The sequence below is a fragment of the Terrapene carolina genome, unplaced genomic scaffold (genome assembly GCF_002925995.2).
Source record: "Terrapene carolina triunguis isolate 2854851 unplaced genomic scaffold, T_m_triunguis-2.0 Scaffold138, whole genome shotgun sequence".
Lineage (NCBI taxonomy): Eukaryota > Metazoa > Chordata > Testudines > Emydidae > Terrapene > Terrapene triunguis.
The window spans coordinates 5685099-5712715 of record NW_020664489.1 but is presented as its reverse complement, the minus strand read 5'-3'; the positions used below and the strand labels follow the sequence as shown (position 1 = coordinate 5712715).

Genomic DNA, 27617 nt, shown 5'->3' with positions numbered 1-27617 from the left:
AGGGAAAAATCTCTGGCAACGGTGAACGCAGTATGCACACATCTAACGTAGACTAGACACGAGCAAGCACTCGAAGAACCACAATTTAAGTAAACCAAGACAGCAGTGACTTGTTTGTGCAACCGGTTAGAAAGTGATTTGCCTTTTAAGTACATTGTTAATTTATAAAATATTATTCTGTACACAAACTACACACAAATTTTTAGTCTAAAAGATTGTGAACTAGAATGGACAAGGATTCTTACATTGGGAAAAGAACAGCGGTCCTGTTCATCCTCTTCTCTCAATGGGTTGAAATAGATTGCTTGCTTAAAACCCTGAAAAATCATTATTCAGACTTCAGAGAATGAGATTTTTGGAAAACGAAATAAAGAACACACCCCTAAAAATCACAATCTCATTTTTCCAACATTAGGATCTTTGTCCATTCCAGTTTATCAACAAACATCAAGAATACTGATTAAATATGACATATACTTTAAAGAATATCAAGGAAACAGTTTACCAGAGGAGAGACACTTACCTGCGCTTTGTCCAAAAGGTATAACCTTTTTCTGGGAAAGATTTTTCCTATGTGTATCTTTAAGATATTCTGTGGAATGTGCTTTTAAAAAAAAAGAGTTTAATATAATTAGATATAACTGATGGAGATAGTGGAATAATTACTAGCTAAGAATGCACTAGTCTGAATGTGCAAGGATACCGTATAACACCACAGGATCAGGACGACTGGTTACAGAAACTTTTTTGTCAAAGCTGCTATATTTGTTGAAGATGTTATTTTAGACATCTGAATTCATTATGAAGTTTATACCACTTAGGTTTGGTATCATACATCCATGTTCTGGAGTCATACAGTTATCAGATATAACCACCACCATCCCCGTGAGGTACATTATTGCTCACATAATTATTCTCAGACTAAGCTATTTGGGCACAAGACACTTTGCTGCTGGGTCCATGAGACTGCAATTGGATTCCAAAGACATGGCAAAAGCATCTCTCGGTAAAGTGTACTTACCGACATCTTCCACTATCAAATTATTTCATAAATAAAGACATATGTAATTGTTTAGTGGTGACAATTACTCTGATGTATGGAGTAAACAGTACACTAACTCTGACCTTAGGAAGACAAGCAGTTGTGAGTTAAAAGGCTTGAGCACCCGATCAAAGGAAGGGATTGCAATCCCCTTTCCAAAAGGGGTTGTAAATAAAATGGGTGCAATCAGTGTGAGCACAGGAACAGCGAAAATATTTACAGGGTGCAAAGGTTAATTATGTTGTGGTAGCAGCTTAAGTGAAATATGCTGCAGGATATCCAACAGTTATAAAAAAAAATCAAAGAAAAATCAACGACCATCTTTTCCATATCTTCCTGTTCAGCTTTAGAATATGGAAACTTGAGAGAAGGCAAGAGGAAGAATAAGAATCTGAAAATAACTAGACAGCTTCAGGAATTGTGCCAAAGTAGGAAAATCTGTCCTACACATTTTAGTGCAGAACAGTTAACAGAAACCTGGAACCAGCAGCAGGAGGCTTTCAACAAGCCAACATATGGTTCACATAGGAAAAGATTGTTAGCTACTTGTTGTTCTTCGAGATTTGGGTGCAGACACGTACGCCACTAAGGGGTGTGTGTGTGTCCAGTGCAGCAAAGAACTTTGCCTTCCAAGACCAGTAGGGATGGTGCTCACACCCTCTGGCCCATATCCCTTCCACATGACAATTTAAGAGCAGCAACACCCGATTCCCCTCTGTCGGAGAATCTGCTTCCACACCTCAGTTCCTTCTCATGAAAGGTCAATATTTGAGACTCTGATGGAGAGGGGATGGAAGGCCATGGAATAACAAGTCTGCAGCCACATCTCAAAGGAACAGTTATAGTACAGGTAGGTAACTTTTTTCTTTGACAGGTTTCAGAGTGGTAGCCGTGTTAGTCTGTATCAGCAAAAACAACGAGTCGTCCTTGTGGCACCTTAGAGGCTAACAAATTTATTTGGGCATAAGCTTTTGTGGGCTAAAACCCACTTCATCAGATGCACGGAGTGAAAAATACAGTAAGCAGGTATATATATACACAGCACATGAAAAGATGGGCGTTGCCTTACCAAGTAGGGGGTCAGTGCTAATGAGGCCAATTCAATTAGGGTAGATGTGGCCCATTCCCAACAGATGACAAGGGGTAAATATCGGAGGGAAAATTACTGACCCCTCCACTTGGTAAGGCAACTCCCATCTTTTCATGTGCTGTATATATATATATATATATATATATACCTGCTTACTGTATTTTTCACTCCATGCATCTGATGAAGTGGGTTTTAGCCCACAAAAGATTATGCCCAAATAAGTTTGTTAGTCTCAAGTGCCACAAAGACTCCTCGTTGTTTTTTCTTTGACTGGTTGCAAATGTGTATTCTACTCAGGTGACTCACAAGCCATAGGAGGTAGGGTTTGGAATCTACTTAAAGAACGACTGCAGAACCACCTTCCCTTCCCATAGTTTGCATCTGATCTAGACTCAGCCATAATAGCATAGTACTTAGTAGAAGTATATAGAGAAGACCATGTAGCAACCCTGCAAATATCCAATATTGAAACAACACCGAGGAATGTGATCGACGTTGCTTGGGTTCTCGTCAAATGATCCCAAAGCCTCTGTGGAGGAGTGATATGAGCTAATCCATGAGCGGCATAATGCAGACAGTTATCCAACTGGAAATAGTGTATGAGAGACTGCCCGACCCTCCAGGCAATCTGCACAGGAAACAAAAAGTCAATGTGATGAAACACAATGGTTCAGTCCTCACCAAATAAAACACCACGCATTGTCTCACATCCAACGTATGAAGGTGCTGCTCATCTGTGCTTGAATGCAGCTTAAGAATAACAGACCAGTATGTATATGGTTAAGGTGGTTTAGCAGTTCTACATTCGACAAAAATTGTGTATGCAGCCTTAGGGTCACTTTGTCTTTGAAAATTGCATATATGGGGGATTTGCCATTAAGGCTTGCAGCTCATTTATTCTCCTCGCAAATGTTATAGCAACAAGAAAGGCCATCTTTTCGCTCAGATGAGACAGAGAACAGGTTGTCAGGGGCTCAGAGATCCCATAAGGGTAGCCAGCACAGTGCTCAAGTCCCACAAAGTAACCACCTCTTTCAACCAGCCCAGAAGAGGACAAAGGCACAACCTTGCATGGTGGAATATGTAAGTGCATGTGGCCACATGACCTAACAATTTCAGGTATATACAGATTATAGTTGAAAGATGAGAGCATAAGGACAGGCACAGATGATGGATTGCTTAAAATTGCTCATTCGGCAGAAACACCCTTGAACTCGCAGTCTAGTAGGGTCCCACTGCACTCCATTTTTTGAGTTGGTATTAATGCTGACTTTCCCTTATTTAAAATCAGGCCCAGACAATCAAAGAAACAATGTGATTTGGACACAACAGAAGATTTGTTCTCTGGACCTGCTCCTCACTAACCCAATCATCCAGCTATGGACACAAATTCCCTGAGATTCGGTGTCACTACAGTCATGCATTTGGTAAACACGCATGAAGCCAAAGAGAAGCCACAAGGGAACACTGTGCACTGATTATGCTGACATGCCACACAAATCTCAGAAACCTCCAGTGGCTCAGGAAAATCACCGCTTGAAAGTAAGTGTCCCTGAAGATGGAGGGCAGCAAGCTAGTCATGATTCAAAGCAGAGAGAACAGTAGCCAGGGTAACCATGCAGAAACTTGTGTATTTGATGTACTTGTTGAGACTGCAGAGATCAAGGATAGGTCTCACCGCATCCTAGGACTTGGGGGTTCAGGAAATACCAGGAGTAGAATCCCTTCCCCTGATTCTGCAGGGGAACCTCCTCTATAGCTGCCAAAGCACACAGCGTGTGAACCTACTGAAGGAGCGGTACCTCATGAAAGGAATCCCTGAAAAGGGACAGGGTTGGAAGGTGGCATGGGGGAAAATGGACAGAAATTGGATGGCTTAACCCGCTCCCACAGTGCTTAGCACCCAATTTGTCCACGGTTATTGTTTCCCAAGCACTGAGAAGCAAGACAAGCCCATCTCCAAACTCTGGAGATGGAGTCAGGAACTCCATGACTGGAATGCTGCTCTCAATACGCAAGTCAAAATGACTGCATGCTCGAAGCTGGCAGAGGACGGGCTGGCTGGTTAATATTGGACTGAGAAGGCCCCCTCCTCTGTGACTTATTTCCTTTCCTGTAGACGTCTTGCTGCCTAGCGCGGCAGGATGACTGCTGGAAGCATCACTGCAGGCAGTATTGCTGCTTTTGTTGACGACCTCCATAATGACATCTCTTTATGGCTGGGGAATAAACTCCCAGTGAACGCAATCTACCATGGGAGTCCTTAAAAGAATGTAGTGTTTTCTCAGGCTTTCCCAGAAAATAAAACCCATCCATCCAAAGGTAAATCCTTTATGCTCTGTTGAACTTCAGGGGTTATGCCGAAGTTCTGCTGCCACAAGGCTGCAGTTACAATTGATGCCACAATACTGGGAGAATTATCTGCCATGCCGAGTGCTGACTGCAACGATGTCTTGGCCACTACATGGCCTTCCACTAGAACACCCTTAAACTCTTCCCTGGAGGATTCTGACAAGTTGTCAGTAAATCTGGACATAGCTTCCCATTTAAAGTGATATTTAGACAACAGTGCCTGCTGATTCACAATGCGCATTTGTAACAAGGTTGAATAATTTTTTTCTCCCCATCAAATCTAGCCTCGTATACTCTGTCCTTAAGCATGGACTTGTATCTCCCCTGCCATAATCTGACATTTTCTAACACCATACCTAGAGAATTAGAGATTGGATGTATGTAGAGGCACTCGAAACCCTGCACAGAGACATAATACGGTCTATTAGTACACTTTGCTGTGGATGGTTAAGAAGCTGGCGTATGCCACTAAGTTTTTGTAAGTTTCAAAAGCACTTCTTTTATAGGGACAGCTACTCTCACTGGGGCTGACAGCTGGAGGATGTCCACCAATGTATGGGTATTCTCCTGAACAAACTCAGCCTAAACGTCCAAGGCTGTAGCCAGCCATCTCAGGAGATCCTGATAAGACTTAAAATTCTTAAGCACAGGAGAAGAGAAATCTGGCACCACAGAATCATCCAGTGAGGAGGAAGAGGAAGGGAGCAGGGCCAATGGAGCCTCTTGCGGGAACACTTGCCCCTGCAAGCACAGTTCAGGCTGAACTATTTCAGAGACAGCAACCCCAGTCTCTTTCTGCAACGTAGGTGGCTCAAGAGGGGACACTACAGACAGGATTGGAGACTTTGCCCTGGACTGAGGACCAGGACCTTGCCTATCAAAGGATGTCCCAAGGATTCCAAGGAGGCCACAGAGGACAAGGTTAGGGCAACTGTGGTCAGTACACACTCCTACGCCTACTGCAGGAGTGGTGCCAATCTTGGTACCAATGGCGATCCACAGGAGTGCTCAAACTTTTGGGAGCTGTGCCCAAAAGCAACGGTGAGGGAGAAAATGTCTTCAATCTCACTGAACCCTGGATGTCGTCCGATGGCAACGCAGAAGCCACCCCACATGGAGCAAGCAAACAACCAGCCTCATCTGAATGCCAATATGCATGTCACATCAGTAGCAAGGATGGTAGAGTAGTAGACACCTTGAATACCAGAAGGGGAATCGCACTCCCAGTAGGCATCAAAACAGATATAGGTACCAAAGCTGGGCCTGGAACTGATCCTGCAGATGTGTCATCATTGGTGACGAAGACAGTATCTGCGCCAACGGGCCCCTCAGTACTAAGGGGGAAGCAGACCTCAAGTCGGCACTCTGAGTATTGGGCAGTGCGGACAATGGTGCTGATGACAGAGACAACTCTGCAACTAGATAAGGTAGCAACAAGGACACAGCAGAAGCAGCCATGGCAACTGAATGGCCCTGAATTATTGGAGAATCAGGAATGGAGAGGCAGAGAAGGTCCGATGCTGCCTGGCAGGCCAATGGCATAGACAGTCAGTGGCGACACCAATGCTGTCAGTACCAGACTCAATGGACATCCCATAGATGGTATTGGAATTGATGGTACGGGGTCCAAATAATGTCAACTCGGGACCAGAGAGTGGTTAGATGGCCTAGCTCTATCTTGTGTGCCCGAGTAATCACGGTACTAGTCTGCACTCCTCTTAGAAAAAGGAGGAGGACTCTCTCAGAGCCATGGAATAGCTCTGGTCCATCTTCTGAGACCTTTTCCTCATAGGACCAAAAGAAGAATAATCCCTCTTCCTCCTAAGAGAGAAATTCAACTTTGGGCCTCGAACAACATTTCATGCCAGCTCAGAAGATCTCTCTGGGACCAGATGATCTGTGGAGGTCCCCGGTGCTGAACCAGGTCTCATAGCATGCTCCATAAGGTGCAAATCTCTTGCCACCTGCGTTCTCTTTTTGAACAACTTACAGATAGAGAACCTTTCCTTAATATGCCCCTCCTCCAGGCACAATAAGCTCCAAATATGGGGGTCACTATTAGAGATAGGCACCCCACATAACAGGCAGTGTTTAAAACCTGGTGAAGGCATCCCAATCTACTTAACTACTAACTAAACCTAAAGGCACTACTAGAACTAACTGCTTACTAACTATTTACAGCAAAATCCCAGAACACCATCACACAGAAAGCGTGCAGTGAAATACCACGCAGAAAGCTCCGACTCAAGCCATGGGCTCTGAGAAGGAACTGAGGGGTGTTGGGGATGGTACTGCCCTTAAATAACCATGGGAGGAGCTATGGACCAGAGGACTCGAGCGCCACCCCTACAAATACCGTGAGGCAAAGTTCCCTGGCTTCAATGCACAGAGCATGTGCACACTTAAGTGGGATACACATCTGCAATCAATCACCTGAGAGACTTAAATCGGTTACTGGTTAAAGCGAGACACTGGCCTGTATGAAGGCCCAGAATAAACCTGGGGGAAAAGGCCAGGAGGACGAATCTCCAAAAACCAATGACCCAGACTCTAAAAGGAGATGACTCAAGTGGTCAATGGAAACTATCAAGACCAGGAACCCATACTGATCAGAACCTTGAATGGAAAAATTTCAGCTACAGAAAAAGCAACAACAAAATATGAAGCAAACGGAGTGCTAAAAGGGCTAGTCTTGATAAATACACTAGTTTAAAAGATATTATAGTCATATGTTCAAATTAACAAATATTAAGCAACTCACTTTCCTGGTCATCTTCCATGATTTCTTCAATTATGACATCAGGACCAGACATCGTTTGGGGTAAAGTCAGAATACTTTTTTGAGAGGGTGTTGTAATTAATTGGTAAAGCTGGACATTTTTCACTTCTGTATGCACATCAAGTTCTTGCTGTATAAGAGTCTCTGCTTCATTACCTCTTACAAGTGTTGTAAATTTATTCTTTTCTACCGACAAATAAGTGTCACAGTTTGATACTTCTCCCTGATTACTGACCATGAGAATGCTTTGTCCATCATCTCCAGGGCAACATCTATTTGGAGAAATATATTAACTTATTCAGATTTCATTTCACAGAAGGGTACCGTAAAGCAGAATTTTTATTTTAAACAATCACGATTCCATGATAAAATACCGGGACTTAGTCTCAAGAACCAAAAATTTTTTTTATTTAAACAAAAACATAAAAAGCAATCTTCCAAAAGTTCAAGATATCCTTAACATCCATTAAAGGTTCAAATCAACTTAAAGAAATGGAGCAGTAACTTTCTTAAGACAAAAACAGGGAGGAAATCCTCCTCATGCCAACCACTGATCCCAAACAAACAAATCCCTAATATGCTCAACACAGTCTTACTCCCCCAAAAACTGTGAAAGATAGATCTAGGCTTTATGTAGCAGAATGCCACCAAGATCAATAGCTCTTCAGACCGGAACAGACCCTAAAATCTCTACCCCCTGCAGAAGATCCCTGCTATCCTCAGAAAGGTAAGTTATACTTATTTTTCCTCACTGTTGAATCTAGCAGTGAAGAGTTTATGTTCACAATGTTCTTTCCTAAAATGCTCAGAATAATAGTAATATAAAGGCTTGGAAAGATTCTATTTTTATGGTTAAATGTGGCAAATGTCAATTTCACCATACACACAAACCTAGGAAAAAATATTTCCATTGATAATAATTGAAATTTACAATGCTGCTTGAGAACTTATTGGAGTTTTATTTAAGAATATTTACTTTGTATATTTTGACATGTGATGTCAATTTGTGTTTTAACAATCATGAAGCTTTAAACTTTTTAAAATCTCAGTGTTTACTGTCATTAAATTGTTTGACCCGTCCCTATTTCTGACATACCCTTGTAATTTCCTGTAACTGTGGAAAATTTACATTAATAAAAAAATCTAAAACAATGCTTAAAAATAAGTATTGATATTACCCGTCAAAACTATAAATCTAATTCTGCCAAACCTAGTAATACATACACCTCTACCCCGATATAATGCTGTCCTCAGGAGCCAAAAAATCTTACCGCGTTATAGGTGAAACCGCATTATATCGAACTTGCTTTGATCGGCCGGAGTGCGCAGCCCCGTCCCCCCCGGAGCACTGCTTTACCGTGTTATATCCGAATTTGTGTTATATCGGGTCGCGTTATATCAGGGTAGAGGTGTATTAAACACATGGAAGAAAAATATTAGATTATTTAGTCCAACTCTACATCAGTAGAAGATTTTTCCTAGAACATATATTAGAGAGGTCTGCCCAATCTAGTTATAAATATCTTAGAAATAGGGTTGCTACCATTTTCCTTAAGAGATTATTCTTCATTCTGCCTTGTCTCCACTAGGACTTTGTGCCAATTCCTGCAATCAATGGCCCATATAATTGCACCGCATAGAAGTATGGAAAAGGAAAACCACATTTTACACATAAGCACATTATCTTGATTTCAAGCAGAAGTAAAGTTTCACCTGTGCAAATTGTAGTTTTCATGGTTTATACTTGGTGTCTGCACTAGTTATGTATCAAAGCTGGCTGGAATAGAGCCAAATTCCCAGTATAGGTAAGACCTAATACTCCTGGGATAACTGGGCAGGACAAGGGACCTGACTGATGGAATTTTCCCAACATTCAAACATTTTTCTTTTCTTTAGTTCATCCATTTATTCCTGCTGTGATACCTAAATCATTCTTCCTTCTTCTACATGCTGTTTACACCCTTCAAACATTTTCTCCTCATCCACTTTCACACCAACACACATGCTCAACCTATACTAGTACACATTTGATTCTTTTTAATATTTCCTCAAAAGCTAATTCCTTCCTTAATCACTGTTGCTTTTCTTTGAACTCCCTCCATCATCTTTCTGGTGTTGAGGTGCCAGGAACAAAACCCACTCACCTCAACAAGTGGAAAACTTGATGGGACAGGCAGTAACTGGGACAGCCCAAGTAGAAAGAGGAAGTAGAGCACTCACTGGGGTCACAAGGGTGGCCACTCCACCTATGAATGCTTTATCCACTCACTGGCCAGCTGGGGGGGGAAGAGAGCTAATTGGTCCCTCACTCTCCTCCTTCACAAATTTAACCCCTAGCCCAGGATACATGGAGCCTTTTTTTTTGCTCTATTTCAGCAGCCCTACTCCCTCTCCCTGTAACAGTAGTTTCATAGCTGTGTCTTGCAGAAGCTGCAGGTCTGACCAATCACCTATTTTGCGGTCAAGAAATAATTTTTCTTTCCATTGGGGCCATATTAGCATAGGCCTGATGGGTTTTCCCCCTGCTTTGAAGCATCTTGGAGGCACAATTAGGTTAAACAGGAATAGGATTTCATAATCTGTGGTAGTATTTAGTAGGAATGTTAATTTTGTCACAACTTGTGGCTGGATTCTATTGCAATTAAAAAGAATGGTTCCCACAAAGCCTGGGATTTTGCTGATGGGTCTTGTGCTTGTGGGGGGTAGGGACGAGGTCCTTACCTTTTAGTACCCTGTCCTCCTCCTATGGGTGGGGGAGTAGTAGGATTCAGATGAGCAAACTGAGTCTGAATCCTACTACTGATTTAGTTGGTGTTGGTCCTGCTTTGAGCAGGGGGTTGTCCACGCAGAATTTCCTTCCCCGCCCCAACAAGAAATGGGCTGCAGTGCTGCTAGCTGCTACTAGAGGCCACTGGACCTAACAGAACCCAGCTCGCACATAGAAGACGCTGCTGGGGGGAGGGAGAGGGAGCTAGAAGGTTCCTGGCAGCAGCAGTTCCCAGCATGCCTTGAGGGAAGGAGAGGGCGGCATGCAAGAAACTCCATCCAAGCCTGGGACCGAGCATCAGGCTGTTTCTCATTCTGGATCCCTGGGCTTTGGGGGGGGGGTGTCTGGGCTAGGGGGCCATGGTTGGGCTCTGGGGGGGGACTGTGGATATCTGTGCAAGGGACCTGGTGGCTGAGTCTGGGGGGGAAAGGGGTGCGGGTGTATTGGCTGGGGGTGGTGGTGGCTGGGCTCTGGGTGTCTGGCTCCCCGGCTAGGCTCTGGGGGCAGAGAAACAGGAACTGGGTTGTCATAGGGGTTTATTTAACTCTCTACTCCTGGGGAAAATTTTGTGTAGGTCTGTAACAATACAGACACACTTGCTGACAGGTATTTTGAAATAAATTACCAAAATATTTGAAACTGGCATGATTATGTGGTGTTATTTTGACAAATAAAATATGCAGAATTTTAAAATACTGTGCACAGAATTTTTATTTTTTTGGTGCAGAATGCCCCCAGAGTAAAGCCATATATACTTTGCTATATACATTCATTCTCCATGTCTATTAACATCACTACTCTTCAAGTTTCTATCTCCAAGCATATCAGGGTTTTTCCTTGGTGTATTGAATTTTTCCAGGTTGAATCTAAGTTTGTTTTCCCTACCTATGGGCATAATATGCCATCAGTTTTTAAACAAAACTATTCACTGATTTCAATGGATAGTTTGGTACGATGATATGGCCTTACATTCCTAGCCTCTCTAGGTCCCTCTGTAGAGTTTCTCTCTCTCCTCACTGGAGTTTGCAACATTTCCCAAATATTATCTACATGTTAGAATGCTCTATGCCCCCTTTTTCAGACTATTAATGTAGGCAGTGATGATCCGAATACTGGCACCTGTGGCACTCCACTACAAACAGTCCATCAATTTGATATACTATAAATCATCATAATTTACAGTCATTTATCAAAACCTGTTTGAGCAAGTGAAAGCGAAGAGGCACAATGAAATAGAAACAGTAGCTGTTTTCCAATAAGAAAATGTGTCATTTATGTTTAATCTATATTGGTTTTTCTGTTACCTCATAATCAGAGTTTATCCTCAAAAGTTGTATTACTGAATATTTTAGTATTTGCTATTAACTTTGAGTAAATGTAAACCCATTTGTAGAGTAATTTTCATTTATTGGAAGTACTGACATCCCAATTATTCTACCACTTTCTGTCACTTGAGGTTGGTATATTGTTAAGCATAAAGAAATCCCAATGGTAAAGGCACCGTATACCAATATACCCAATGGTACTCAATCCTCCAATAAGTAGTTTTAACCTATACTGAAGTCCTGTTTCTTATCTGAATCAAACAAGACAGACTGAAATATTGACTTTAAGATCTCTTGCTACAACTGTACATTCTAGTTTTAAAATCAGTAAGCATACACGTAGACCTTTCGCTATAGGTGTTTGTAAATTGCTCAGCGGTAAGAAAATTGCATAAATCACTGCATTAGTTTTCTTTATTCAAAAAAGAAAACGCTTACTTTGTAGGTATTTCCAATTCAATCTTCCCTATATTTTTGAACATAGAGGTAATTTCATCACAGTTCATGAGAAATCTAGAGTAAAAGAAGAATGATATCAGGGAGGTCACCCAAAGGTTTAAATCAGTCTGACAATTCACAAATATTATATTAACTAATTAGTGAAGTCCTATAGGGTCTGAAGCAATGTGAAGAAACAGAGGTCAATTCAGTTTTCCATTTCCATTTCTCCAGTTTTAGTCAAGAAAATTACCAATGACTAACACACTGATGATAGCTCTCTAATGGTAGACTTGGCTGCTCATTTACCTTTACCAAATATATTATGTGGTATAATCTGATTTCCCAGCATTCCTTCACTACTTCTGCATCTATTTAGTGAGTTTCTATATCAATGCCTCACACTGTTCCACAAATAATCCTTAGGATAGTGAAAATATAAATTATATTTTCCAATAACCATCCTCAGGAACTAAAGTATACTCAAAGCCCAAGTACTTAATCTTTTTGTTTCTGGCTTACATCAAAACGAAGCCTCTATTTCCACCTCCTGCCAAATCAAGATGGACAAATTAATTCAGGAAAAAATCTCAAAGTTCTTTTATATTTAATTTTCTGGCCAGTCTCAGAGCTCTCAAAATCTGTTTCCTATCATATAGCAAGAAGTAGGCTAACAGAACTGTAAATAAAGATTTCTGACTATTTTCTTGATCAAGAGAGGGACAACAGCACCCAAATAAAGATTCTGCTTTAAGGCCCAGCTTGACAAAGCCCTGGCTGGGATGATTTAGTTGGGAATTGGTCTTGCTTTGAGCAGGGGGTTGGACTAGATGACCTCCTGAGGTCCCTTCCAACCCTGATAGTCTATGATTCTATGACTGTGGCTCTGAAGCTGTACCAGCTTTAAGTTGGACTTGTGTATTATTTGCTTTCATTTCTGTTAGAAAATTCATGGTCAGGGGCCACTGAGATTTCATCTTGAGCAGCCCTTGTGGGAGCCCAGCATACACTAGGGGCAGAAGAGTGGACATTTGATTGGAAAAAAATTTAAGTTACTCACTTTTATACGGTGTATTACTACTACTTTATTATTTATTAGGGCTGTCGATTAATCGCAGTTAACTCATGCGATTAACTCAAAAAAAGTGATTAAAAATTAATCGTGATTAATGGCAGTTTTTATCGCACTGTTAAAGAATAGAATACCAATTGAAATTTATTAAATATTTTGGCTGTTTTTCTACATTTTCATATATATTGTATTCCGTGTTGTAATTGAAATCAAAGTGTATATTATTTTTTATTACAAATATTTGCACTGTAAAAATGATAAACAAAAGAAATAGTATTTTTCAATTAATCCCATACAAGTACTGTAGTGCAATCTCTTCATCATTGTTACATAACACACTCAAAAACAAAACAATGTAAAACTTCAGAGCCTACAAATCATAGACTCCTAGAACTGGAAGGGACCTAGACAGGTCATCTAGTCCAGTCCCCTGCACTCATGGCAGGACTAGGTATTATCTAGACCATTTCTGACAGGAGTTTGTCTAACCTGCTCTTAAAAATCTCCAATGATGGAGACTCCACAACCTCCCTAGGCAATTCATTCCAGTGCTTAACTACCCTGAAAGTTAGGAAGTTTTTCCTAATGTCCAATCTAATGTCCAGCCCATTGCTTCTTGTCCTATCCTCAGCGGTTAAGAAAAACAATTTTTCTTCCTCCTCCTTGTAACAACCTTTTACACACTTGAAAACTGTTATGTCCCCTCTCTGTCTTCTCTTTTCCAGACTAAACAAACCAATTTTTTTTTCAATTTTCTCTCATAGGTCATGTTTTCTAGACTTTTAATCATTTTTGTCGCTCTTCTCTAGACTCTCTCCAATTTGTCCACATCCTTCCTGAAATGTGGTGCCTAGAACTGGACACAATACTCCAGATGAGGCCTAATCAGCATGGAGTAGAGCAGAAGAATTACTTCTAGTGTCTTGCTTACTACACTTCTGATAATACATCCCAGAATGATGTTCACTTTTTTTGCAACAGTGTTGCACTGTTGACTCATATTTAGCTTGTGGTCCACTATGACCCCCAGATCCCTTTTTGCAGTACTCCTTCCTAGGCAATCATTTCCCATTTTGTATGTGTGCAACTGATTGTTCCTTCCTAAATGGAGTACTTTGCATTTGTCCTTAATGAATTTCATTGTATTTACTTCCAACCATTTCTCCAGTTTGTCCAGATCATTTTGAATTTTAAACCTAACCCCAAAAGCCCTTGAAACCCCTCCCAACTTGGTATCATCCACAAACCTTGTAAGTGTACTCTCTATGTCATTATCTAAATCACTGATGAAGATATTGAACAGAACTGGACCCAGAACTGATCCCTGCGGGATCTCACTCGTTATGCCCTTCCAGCATGACTGTGACCCACGGATAACTACTCTCTGGAATGGTTTTCCAACTAGTTTTGCACACACCTTATAGTAGCTCCAACTAGGTTGCATTTCCCTAGTTTGTTTATGAGAAGGTCATACGAGACAGTATCAAAAGCTTTACTAAAGTCAAGATATACCATGTCTAACACTTCCCCCATCCACGAAGCTTGTTACCCTGTCAAAGAAAGCTATCAGGTTGGTTTGACAAAAGTTGTTTTTGACAAATCCATGCTGACTGTTACCTATCACCTTATCTTCTAGATCAGGGGTCGGCAACCTTTCAGAAATGGTGTGCCAAGTTTTCATTTATTCACTCTAATTTAAGGTTTTGCATGCCAGTAATACATTGTAATGTTTTTAGAAGGTCTCTTTCTATAATATATAACTAAACTATTGTTGTATGTAAAGTAAATCAGGTTTTAAAAATGTTTAAGAAACTTCATTTAAAATTAAATTAAAATGCAGAGCCCCCAGACCGGTGGCCAGGACCCGGGCAGTGTGAGTGCCAGTGAAAATCAGCTCGCGTGCCGCCTTCAGCACACGTGCCATAGGTTGCCTCCCCCTGTTCTAGATGTTTGCAAACTGATTGCTTAATTATTTGCTTCATTATCTTTCCGGGTATAGAAGTTAAGCTGACTGGTCTGTAATTCCCTGGGTTGTCCAACTCAGTCCTACTTCTTGTTCAGCCAATCGCTAAGACAAACAAGTTTGTTTACATTTACAGGAGTTAATGCTGCCCTCTTCTTATTTACGTCATCAGAAAGTGAGAACATGTATTTGCATGGCACTTTTGTAGCAGGCATTGCAAGGTATTTACGTGCCAGATATGCTAAACATTCGTATGCCTCTTCATGTTTCGGCCACCATTCCAGAGGACATGCTTCCATGCTGATGATGCTTGTTAAAAAAATAATGCGTTAATTAAATTTGTGACTGAACTTCTTGCGGGTGAATTGTATGTCCCCTGCTCTGTTTTACCCATATATTTCATGTTATAGCAGTCTCGGATGATGACCCAGCACACGTTGTTCATTTTAAGAACACTGTCACTGCAGATTGACAAAATGCAAAGAAGGTACCAATGTGAGATTTCTAAAGATACCTACAGCACTTGATCCAAGGTTTAGGAATCTGAAGTGCTGTTCAAAATCTGAGAGGAATGGGGTGTGGAGCATGCTTTCAGAAGTCTTAAAAGAGCAACACTCCGATGTGGAAACTACAGAACCCGAACCACCAAAAAAGAAAATCAACCTTCTGCTGGTGGCATCTGACGCAGATAATGAAAACGAACATGTGTCAATCGCACTGCTTTGGATTGTTATTGAGCAGAACCCGTCGTCAGCATGGATGCATGTCCCCTGGAAAGGTGGTTGAATCATGAAGGGACATATGAATCTTTAGCACATCTGGCACGTAAATACCTTGTGACACCAGCTACAACAGTGCTATTAGAATTCCTGTTCTCACTTTCAGGTGACATGGTAAACAAGAAGCAGCAGCATTATCTCCTGCAAATGTAAACAAACTTGTTTGTCTGAGCGATTGGCTGTACAAGAAGTAGGACTGTGTGGACTTGCAGGCTCTAAAATTTTAGATTGTTTTATTTTTGAATGCAGGTTTTTTGGTACATAATTCTATAATTTGTAAGCTCAACTTTCATGATAAAGAGATTGTACTACAGTACTTGTATTAGGTGAATTGAAAAATATTATTACTTTTGTTTTTTTTATAGTGCAAATACTTGTAATCAAAAATAAATATAAAGTAAGCACCATACAATTTGTATTCTGTGTTGTAACTGAAATCAATATATTTGAAAAAGTAGAAAACATCCAAAAATATTTAAATAATGGTATTATACTATTGTTTAGCAGTGCAATTAATGGCGATTAATTTTTTTAATCGCTTGACAGCCCTATTATTTATGCTTTACACATGGTGAAAGTTTGCTAATATCTTTTGAAATGCAAACACTTCTGTGTTTACAGAACAGTAAAGTTAATTTCATAAGTTTTTAATATATTGATTTCACGTGTACTTTTCTATTTGCTTATTTCAGAAGAATGATTCAAACTGGTGCTATTGGGCATTTTTTCGTATCTATCACACAAATTACTCAAGACAAGTCCATTTCTTCTATTTTTGATTATATTAATTTGTATTAAACTTATTAAAAAATAAGAGTATCGGTTTACTACTTTAGATGCATAAACACCATTGTGTCACAGTTTTTACCTTCTACTGTAAATCAGGCTTCAATAATTTACCTTAGAGATGTTCTTTCCTTCAAAGTATCCACCCTTGAGAGTTCACCCTCAACTGTCAACTTTAAGTTATGAATAACCTCAAATTAAAAAAGAGCAATTTAATTTTCTATTACATAAAACATCAGATACATGAACAGATCTCATATCAGGGGATAGCGGTCTCTAGTATTGGACAATCAGCACAAGACACTTCACTTGAACATAAAATTAAAGAAATAACTAATTTTATTCTGAACCAGAACAGTGAGCAAGCAACTTAATTTAAGCCTGCCTAACCTACACAGGCACCTGATAGAATGGAGAGGTCCATAGTTGAATCTGTGTGGATACAAAGCCCTGGCTGCAAGAATACAAAAATACTATTTGGGTTATACTACTGGCCTCCAGATTAGGAAAAATAAATTGGTTGCACAATATTGGGAAGTCAGAGGCAACGAAGTCTAAAAATAATGTGGAACTTAAATGAACCACATACAAACTCCAAGGCCATAATGAGACATGATTTAAAGAATCAAGTTAAGAAGTCTGAAAAAAAAAAAAAATGTTTTACTGTAACAAAGTGAATCTTGAAATATTAACGAACAGGAAGATGGATCACAGTAACAGCTTAAAACTTTCAGCCAGAAGAGTAAATGTAAAAAACGGAGTTTGGCTAATCCATTCAAAGAAAATTTTACAGTGGATTACTTTAACTACCTGATTCAAATCACAACAGGTTCTTAACGAAGGTGTAATTTTTAACTCCTTTGCTAGCCTCATGGCGCCATTCAGGTTGTTTTTCTTCTCTTCAATGTAGTGCTTAGCCTTTATGATGTTGGCCACATAATTATCTGTGTTCTTCACTAATTCTGCATGCAACTTCCTTTTCCTATATTAGAAACACAAAATGAAAGATTATTTTTCAGAATCTAGTAATCCCTAAGTATTTGCAATAGTACAGACTGAACTGAAGCTGTAAACATCATTGTGTCACAACCCTGCCACAAATAAAGAAGATACTTTCACACTGGAGTTGGATTTTCCTAGCATGCCAGCATCAGCAGAATGCGCTAGAAGCCAGATGTTAAATTGAGTGAATTAATGTGAACTACAGTAAAATCATTAAAAAAAGTTATTTGTTTAGCAGGGGCCATCTCTGGAGAAAAACATTTAAACAAAAAAAGGAAGAAAGGGTTACTCACCTTGTACAGCAAGTGTGGGTCTTTGAGATGTGTTTGCCTGTGGGAACTCAACTCTAGTTGTATTCGCATCCCTGCACCTCAGATCGGAGATTTTAGGAACCAGTGTCCATTCCGCCTGCACATGTGCTCTCCCCATCTTGTTCTCTGCCCCAGGGCCATATAGTGCTGCAAGAGTGAAATGCCCTCAGTTCTTTCTCTACCACAGAGCTCATTGCTAAGTGCTCTGAAGCAGAGGGGAGGAATATGGCAAGTGGAGCACCCATAGGGTCACACATCTCGGAGAACCACAGTTACTGCACAAGGTGAGTAACCCTTTCTTCTTTCAGTAATGTCCCTATGGGTGCTCCACTCAAAATGACTCTACAGCAGTACTCCTAATGGAGGAATTGGGCTTCAGAGTTGAGTCTAATATTGAGGATAAGTCAGAAGAGTCAAATATGGCATCAGACGTTGAGTCGTGTGTGACTGCATAATGTTCAGTAAATGCATGAGCAGTTGTCCAAGTCACTTCTTTACATATTTCTGTGACTGGAACATTCTTGAGGAAGGCTGTGGAAGTGGGAAAAAACAGTTACCTACCTTTCATAACTGTTGTTCTTCGAGAGGTGTTGCTCATGTCCATTCCAAGCAGGTGTGTGTGCGCACAGTCTAGGGGCTGTGGAGCCCCTAGAGTCATGCCTTTACGGCAGAGTATATAGGTCCCTGCCGACCTGCCGCCTCTAGAGTTCCTTCTTGCCGGGTACTCCAACAGAGGGGAGATGGGTGGGTCTTAGAATGGACATGAGCAACACATCTCGAAGAACAACAGTTATGAAATGTAGGTAACCGTTTTTTCTTCTTCGAGTGACTGCTCGTGTTGATTCCAAGTAGGTGACTCCCAAGCAGTCCCTCAGAGGAGGGGTTGGAATTCACAGAGTCACAGATTGAAGTGTTGCTCTGCCAAATGCAGCCTCGTCTCTAGTCTGCTGTGTGATAGCGTAGTGCGACATAAAAGCGTGAACAGACTACCATGTCGCCGCCCTGAAGATGTCTTGAATAGGAACCTGAGCAAAGAATGCTGCCGACGAAGCTTGCGGTCTTGTGGAGTGAGAAGTTAATGCTGGTGCTGGTATCTTTGCTAGGTCATAGCACACCCTAAGCCGGGATCCAAGAGGAGATCCTTTAGGAAGCCCTTTCATTGCTCAGCAATCGCAACGAAGAGCTGTGTTGATTTTCAAAATGGCTTAGTCCATTCAATGTAGAAGGCTAATGCCCGTCTGACATCCAGGGAATGAAGCATGTGTTCTCAGTCATTGGCATGTTGCTTAGAGAAGGACACTGAAAGAAAAAATGTCTTGATTTGCATGCAACTGTGAAGCCACCTTTGGGAGGAAAGCTGGATGCGGCCGCAACTGTACCTTGTCTTTATAAAACACAGTGTAAGAGTGCTCGGACGTCAGGGCCTTGAGCTCAGACACCCTCCTAGCCGAAATTATAGCCACTAGGAATTCCACCTTCCAAGAAAAATAAAGGAGAGAGCATGGTGCTAGGGGCTCAAAGGGAGGGCCCATCAGCCTTGAGACCACCAGACTGCGATCCCACTGGGGAATAGGCTGTCTTACTTGAGGGTACAGTCTATCTAGCCTCTTGAGGAAGCAGCCACCCATAGGGTTACCGAATACTGACCGACCAGCTGAGCCAGGATGGAAAGCCGAAATAGCGGCCAGGTGCACCTTTATTGACAATACTGCCAGCCCCTGCTGTTTTAATGCAACGTAGGAGTGTCCTTCTGTAGAGACCAAATTGAAAATCTCTTCCACTTAGCCAGATAAGTGGCACAAGGGGAAGGGTTTCTGCTGCCAAGGACTACCTCCCTAACTGAGTCTGAGCATGCAAGCTCTAACGGGTTCAGCCATGGAGTTTCCATGCTGTGAAGTGGAGAGACTCTAGGTTGGGGTACTGGAGGCAGCCATGGTCCTGCGTGATCAAGTCCGGAACCAGGGGAAGAGTTATAGGTATGTCCACTGACAGGTATAGAAGCGTAGTGAACCAGTGGTGATGGGGCCACGCTGGTGCTATCAAGATTAGTGATGCTTTCTCTCATCAGTCCTTTAAAGAGGACTTTGTGGATGAGTGGGAAAGGTAGGAATACATACAGCAGGTACCCCTTCCACGAAAGGAGAAAGGCGTCCACAAGCAAGCCTGGGCTGTGATTCAGGAAGGAGCAGAATTGCTGACATTTCCTCTTGCGCCGTGTCATGAACAGGTCTATCTGGGGAGATCCCCACCTTTAGAAAATGTTGATCGGGACATCCTGGTGGAGAGACCACTCGTGGCTGTGAAAGGACCTACTTAGGTGATTGGCCAGTTCGTTCTGTGAGCCCAGAAGATACGATGCCTCCAAGTGTATCAAGTGGGTGATGCAGAAGTCCCACAGCTTGAGGGCTTCTTGAAACAGGGTAGAAGAGCGAGCACCTTCTTGTCTGCTTATATAGAACATTGCTGTGGTATTGTCGGTCAATACCGATATACATCTGCCCTGTAGATGGGTTTCAAACATCTGGCAAGCGAGGCACACCGCACGCTGCTCCCTGACGTTGATGTGCAGTGAAAATTCTGCCTGGGACCAGAGACCTTGAGTTCTGAGTCTGCCTAGGTGCGCTCCCCAGCCCATCACCAACGCATCTATGACTAGTGACAGCGATGGCTGAGGTCTGGAGAAGGGTATTCCTGCACATACTGTTCGTGGGTTGAGTTACCACCAGCGGGACTCGTGGACCTGAGGAACGAGTGTGACCAGTCTGTCTAGGTGGTCTCGGTTCAGCCTGTAAACTCTGGCTAGCCGAACCTGAAGGAGATGGAGCCACAGACTGGCATGCTGTACCACATACGTGCAAGCAGTCATGTGCCTGAGCAGTATTAGGCAATTCCATGCCATAGTGGTGGGGAATCTTTTGAAATCCTCTATGATGGCGCTCATGGTGAGGAAACAAGATTCCGGAAGAAAAGCCCTGGCCAGAACAGAGTCTAGGAGGGCTCTGATAAACTCTATTCTTTGAATGGGGGTTATGGTTGACTTTGCCACGTTCAGAATGAGGCCAAGCCTGAGGAACGTCATGTGCAGCAGGCTCACGTGGTCCTCCACTTGGGCCCGAGATTGGCCCTTGATTAGCCAGTTGTCTAGGTACGGGAATACTTGCACCTGTCGCTTCCACAGGAAGGCTGCCATGACCGCCATGAGGATGGATTTGATTTAAATCACTAGTCAGGAAGACTCTATTTAATCATGGATTTCTACATAAAAGTGAATTCTTGTTGGTTGTTATAACCTTAATACATATTCTTCACAATTCAGAGATAGATATAGTTTTCATTTTTAGAAGATACACACTATACATTTTTAAAGTGATTTATTTTGAAAACTTTTCAGATTAGTTTTACAGCTATATCAGAAAATGAATGATTGTTTGGTTACTTCATTTACCAAAGGTAATTGAAGCAGATACTTATGAAGTCATTGGGAGGTGAACTATCTCCAGTTCAACAGGTTAATCATTAATATTTGGAGGATTTTCTTGCCATGCTCTATTAGGAGGAGAACATCACCAGACAGACATTTAAATTGTTTTCTTTAACTAAAACATTATTATGTATTCTGGATTTTTTTCTTCAAACAGCAAACATAATATTTTAACAAAACAAGCGCATGAATTTTTGAATTTAGTTAAACATTTAAGTTTTTTAAAATCAGGTCTGTTTTTGTTAAAATTATTTTTTAACTAAAATAGTTCATTGAAATATTTAAAAACAAAAATTAAATCGACTGTCAGCCAGGTCAACATGAGAAACTTAAAATATTGGGTTCTGCAGCTAACTCAGTCATCTTCACCTTCATTTTCCTGTTTGTTCATAATCTGGAAAAGAAAAAACAAGCGCTCCTGCTTTTTCAGGTCCCAAACGATTTCTCAATTTGGAATGAATTAGTCCAAAGGAAGAAAATATTATTTCTACACCAGCAGAAGAAGCTACTGCTGTTAAAAGTGAGATTATCACTTCAACAGTCTCTGAATCCAAGTGCCTAAGTGACTTCCACCAGTTCACTGGTGTGACTTTCTTTAAAACATCATCAGCAAACATATATTTCTTGAATGGTTCACCCTTAGCTCTGAAGTTTATTATAGTTGGCATTATGAAGGGATGATTGCTGATATCCATGTCATAGCCATCTCCTCTTCAGCAGCAGTTAAGGTTTGCCCCTGGTACCGAGTACTGAGAATATTTGCAAGAAAATGAGCTGGAGATAGTGCTTGTCCCATTCATTTTTTTAATGCTTATAATTTAACTCTGTCATTGCATATTTCTCTTTTAAGATCTCACTCAGTTCCTTCCAAATTTCAACAGCGTCCGCAATAAAACAGCTATTTCCCTGCATTTTGTTCAAGGCTACAGAAATAGGCTTCAGGGTACTCAGCACGTGTTCAACATTTCTCTTAAGCCCAATGTTGAGAACTTTGGCTGTGACAGTGCCATCTATTTTTTCACAATATTGTTCATCAGATTAGGCCAGTTCTTGATATAGTGATCAAAACAGTCCACTACTGAGTTCCATCGCACGTCTTGTCGGACAGTTAGCTTGGTTCTCCCCACTTTTTTTTCAGAGCAGCTGCTGCAAAGTAGTTGTTATGGAAATATTTTGCAATTTCAACAACATTAGCCTTTATTTCTGGAACACTGAAGTCTTTGGCTAGGAGGTGCATCAAATGAGCACTGCAACCATATGTTATTAGCTTGGGACTCTCTTCACTCTCTTCTACATTTCTTCTCATCTTGGATATATTTGCAGCATTGTCTGTGACCAAACAGCATACTAGACATTTGATATTTTTTCGCAATTTGTTATAGCTTTTACTGCTACTTCTTGTAAGTATTCTGCTGTGTGTGCATTTCCTGATGTATCAATTATTTCTGTAAGGAAGACATTCCCTTCTTCTGTTGTCACACAAGCACATACAACAGGATAATTGTGGACATTGCTCCACCCATCAAGACTCAGGTTAACAATGTCACCCTGTAGACCTTTTGCACACTGCTCAATTTCTCTCTCATATACTTTATCCAGCAATTTGCCTGTGACACAGCTCTGTTGGATGGACTGTATCCTGGTCTTAATGATTGAGCCATGTTAATGAAGTGTGGATTCACAATCATGCGGAAAGGAGACTTTGTTGCATAAACAAACCAGGTAATTTTTCCATCAATTACCTCTTTTTGTAATCTGTTGGTTCTTATCACAAACTTATCTACGGTTGTTTCTGGATGATGGAGATTTTTTTCCCCCCTTTTTACTACAGGTGATATACTGTGGCTATGTGACAGAAACACTATCGTTGGCAGATAAACTATAGAAAATGATGGTGATCTTGAAGGTGGATAGTCTTCAGAATCCTGTATGTTGAGGATGGATTCTCCTAAACAAAATAAGTCAATGCAGTTATTTAATTATTATTACCATACTGCTCATTTAGTATTACTCATTGCATTCACTAACAGTCAGTACTACTTTAAAGGTGAAATTGTAAAAGGAAGATCTGCCTATTTCAGATATTTATGTTTTATCACAACTGCATCTAAAATGATAGTACCATAGAGTAACAACTATCTTTTTTGCTCAAACATGAGAATCCAAGAATAGTCCAGAAGGAAGACAGGCAGTCCTTAAGAAAGAAGTAGGAAATAAAAAAAGTTTACCAACCTGAAGATCCTGCATGTTCAGACATGTTCCTTTCGTCATCTTCAGCGCAGCTCCCTCCAGAGAAGGAACACTTCTCGTGATGTTGTTTCATTTGGGCAACCAGGCCTTGCATTTCTTTGTTGCACTGTTTGCATTTTGCACGCAGTGCCTGTCTTACCTACAGGTAAGAGGATATTATTGCCAAACTGGGTCTCTTTTACCGTCTGCTGCCATTATAGGTTTTCCCTTCTAGTGAAAGAATGGTATGATAGATCTCAAAATCAATGAAGGCTACTCTCAGAAAGACCTCAAGACTTCTGGAAAATGTTGCTCAAACAGTTTCACTTTTGTTTCTACTGCCTGTCCCTCCCTTCTCTCATTTATCTACAGACTTCTCCTCCTTTTCCAGATCTATTCCGTCCCCAACAATCTTCTATTCATTGAACTTTCTGAAACTTTGCACTTTTAGAGAGAAATAAGGGATTGACTCTGTGTACACAAATTTGCAGAGGGAGAATAGGGTTGAAGTCTGTTATTTCTCACCTTCTATATATTATTTATTTAAAAACATTTTTGCTGTTAACAAGTATGTTAACAGCAAAATCCACAGTTTGAGAACTGCAAAACTAAGCATCTTTGAAGGTATCTTCTAGACTGAGCACTGAGTCCCACTGGCTAGACTGAATGATTAACCTAAACAATCTGTACAGAAGCCCCTGGAACCGTGTAAGATTGGGTCCCTAATCCATGAACTATTGGAACTCATTTACAAAACTCTTCTTAAATATTACATGACTATATTGTCTCATACTATAGAATTAGAATTTATAATCCCTATTCCATGATGAGATATCTTTGAGCTATAATGTATCTTTAAATAGGTTTTTCCTCAAAAAGCATTTTATCAAAAAAATCATTGGCGGTCAGGGTGGATAAAAATCAGTTTCAGCCATATTGTTTCTGCTCGGTCCAGCAAGGCCTCATTGATAGAGAACGTGTTGCAAGCAGATGTAGGATGTCAAGCAGCTTGTGTTGCGACTCCTTTGCTTCTTCAAGTGGAATTCGTAACAAATCTGCTATTCTCTTAATGAGATCTTGAAACTGAAGTTGTCTGCCAGGGTTGGTGGAGGAGACATGACTGCTTAATTAGGAGAGAATGAAGAGAAGTTGGTTGTTGGAATAATGTTTGTCTAGTCTTGTGAAAACTCTCTTGTCTAGTCTCGCTTCCTGTTCCTCAAACATATCTTGTGGATAAGAATGTCTGGCTAGAGAAGCTGAAGGAGATTGCCTCCCCCTATTCCGATGGGCGACACTAGGGGAGCTTGAGAATTGGTGCCTATAAGCTACCCATGTGCGGACCAAATGGACACCGCTACCTAAAATCTCTGATCTGAGGCATAGAGACACGAATACACCTAGAGTAGAGCACCCATAGGGATACTATTCAAAGAACTACTTTTGTTACTGGAAGTAAGCTTTTTAATTCTCTTTGCTATCCTTGAGCGCATGCTTAGAAGTATCTCCATTCCAGCCCTTGGATATTTCCACACACTTCAACTGAGGACTAAGAAAGTTGCCACTTAAGTTTCACTCTTAAGATAACATGTCCCATTCTACTCTTCCAAAGAGTTCTCTAGCAAGAACAGGAAAGTTCCAATGTAAGAGACCATATGAAAAACAAAATTACTCAGGGCATGTGGCATCCCCTCGGCACCAGCTGGGGCTCCGCTGTTAAGCAGGACCATCGAATCCTCACCCTGACAAGCCCTACCCCTCTACCCCTGGCCCCCCCCCCCCAGATGAGTCCCCCACACCCTGACCCCCACCCAACTGAGCCCCAACCAGCTGCACCTGGACCCCCACCCTATTAAGTCCCACTCCCTCAGCACCCGGACCCCTCACTGAACCCCCCCAGGCCCCTCCGCTGAGCCCCAATCATCTTCACCTGGATCCCCTGCAGAGTTCCATTGTCCCTGCACCCGGAACCCCACAACGAGCCCGTGCATCCAGATCTCACACTGAGCCACCCACACCCAGATTGCCCCACAGAGAAACCTCTCACCCCACACCTGGATCCCCCACCACACTAAGACCCTCCATACTTGTATGCTGCTGGGCTGAGCCTGCCCACCCACACACCATGGTGCGCCTCGCACAGAGAAGCAGGACCCTGGGTGTTTCTAGGGCAGGCCTGGCCCTTGCACCATGTCAGGGTCAGGTGCAGCCTCACTGCCAAGTCCTTGTACCGGTGGAGGTGGGGGCTTTAGGAAGATCTCCCACCTCAATGCAGCCAGTGGCCTGTGTTCCCCATTGCCATGCTGGAGCCACGTTTATTAATTGACAAATTTGCAGAACGTTGCAGAATTTTAAAATATTGTGCGCAGAATTTAATTTTTTTGGTGCAGAATTCCCTCAGGAGTAAATGTTGTTCATGGTTGGACAGATTAATAAAGATATTATGAAATATTGTCATAGGAAGTACTAAAACTACATTAACGACACCAATATTTCCAGTTAACTAACTTATTTTTTTTTAAATGTAATACAAGTTTGTCTTGTCCATGACATAAAAATAGTCACATTACCTTGACTGAAGAGAAGTAATAAGATTATCAAACTTTTTATCTATAATGTCTACAATCCTGTCTTCTTCCTGCTTCACTTTGGATTCCAAATATCCCAGCATCTATTTCATTTTTAAAAGATAACTAAATCAATGCCTAATCATTCATCCTATTTATGCAAAATAAGAAGCCACAGTCATTTATAAATGTCAGAGGCAACAATGAGAATCACACAAACACATTTCAGAGTCAGAGTGACAACAAAGAACATTGCAGGATAAACAAATCTAGAAGAACTAAAGCTTTAGACCTGATCTATACACAGTTTCTGTACTGGTACAATATTTCAGTTAGGAGTATAATCTTTCCCCCCCAAAATAGGCACACAAATACAACCCCCGTAATGTGGATGCAGCTATAGCAGTATAAAATACCTTAATACCTGTATAAAGCACCTATACTGATGTAACTGCACCTACAGTAGGGGGATTGTACTGCTTTAACTATAATTGGTATAATTAAAAAGAGGTACAATTTTTGTGTTGTTGACATGCCCATAGGAAGGAAGAGATGAGGAAAAGAGGCACACCAATGTAGGGAACAATGTTTGGAAATAGCTGGTATGCACCCATATGCTATACAATCACCTCTTTGAAGCTACTATTTTGTTCTCCAGAATCTCAGTTTTTTAAAAAATAAAGTAAATTTCTAGCTGTTATGGCTGCAAAAAAAACCTCAATACCATAAACCAAACGTAGCTTGCAAAGAGTCTAGAACAGGACCTGGGGATTACAGTGGACGAGAAGCTGGATATGAGTCAGCAGTGTGCCCTTGTTGCCAAGAAGGCCAATGGCATATTGGGCTGTATTAGTAGGAGCATTGCCAGCAGATCGAGGGAAGTGATTATTCCCCTCTATTCGGCACTGGTGAGGCCACACCTGGAGTATTGTGTCCAGTTTTGGTCCCCCCACTACAGAAGGGATGTGGACAGATTGAAGAGAGTCCAGTGGAGGGCAATGAAAATGATCTGGGGACTGCGGCACATGACTTACGAGGAGAGGCTGAGGGAACTGGAGTTATTTAGGCTGCAGAAGAGAAGAATGAGAGGAGATTTGCTAGCAGCCTTCAACTACCTGAAGGGGGGTTCCAAAGAGGATGGAGCTAGGCTGTTCTCGGTGGTGGCAAATGACAGAACAAGAAACAATGGTCTCAGGTTGCGGGGGGGGGAGGTCTAGGTTGGATATTAGGAAACTATTTCATGAGGAGGGTGGTGAAGCACTGGAATGGGTTACCTAAGGAGGTGGTGGAATCTCCATCCTTAGAGATTTTTAAGGCCGGGCTTGACAATGGAATGTTAATTTTGTCACAACTTGTGGCTGGATTCTAATGCAATTAAAAAGAATGGTTCCCACAAGGCCTGGGATTTTGCTGGGCCTTGTGCTTGTGGTGGGATGGGGATGATGTCCTTACCTTTTAGTACCCTGTCCTCCTTCCATGGGTGGGGGAGTAGTAGGATTCAGATGAGCAAACAGTCTGAATCCTACCACTGATTTAGTTGGTTTTGGTCCTGCTCTGAGCAGGGGATTGGACTAGATGACCTCCTGAGGTCTCTTCCAACCCTAATATTCTATGATTCTAAGAGCAATGAAGTGTGA

The 27617-nt window shown here is 41.4% G+C and overlaps 1 protein-coding gene across 1 annotated transcript in view; it reads right to left on the bottom strand.

Moving 5' to 3' along the window:
* Positions 1 to 27617, bottom strand: part of RNF17 (ring finger protein 17) — a 223743-nt gene that overhangs the window by 149195 nt on the left and 46931 nt on the right. The window contains exons 9-14 of the mRNA XM_026653404.1: positions 25984 to 26084; positions 17204 to 17375; positions 16508 to 16584; positions 11794 to 11868; positions 7246 to 7535; positions 524 to 604 (exon numbers count right to left, since the gene is read on the bottom strand). Coding sequence (XP_026509189.1) covers positions 524 to 604; positions 7246 to 7535; positions 11794 to 11868; positions 16508 to 16584; positions 17204 to 17375; positions 25984 to 26084 — 796 coding nt within the window. The remainder of the gene's footprint in view (positions 1 to 523; positions 605 to 7245; positions 7536 to 11793; positions 11869 to 16507; positions 16585 to 17203; positions 17376 to 25983; positions 26085 to 27617) is intronic.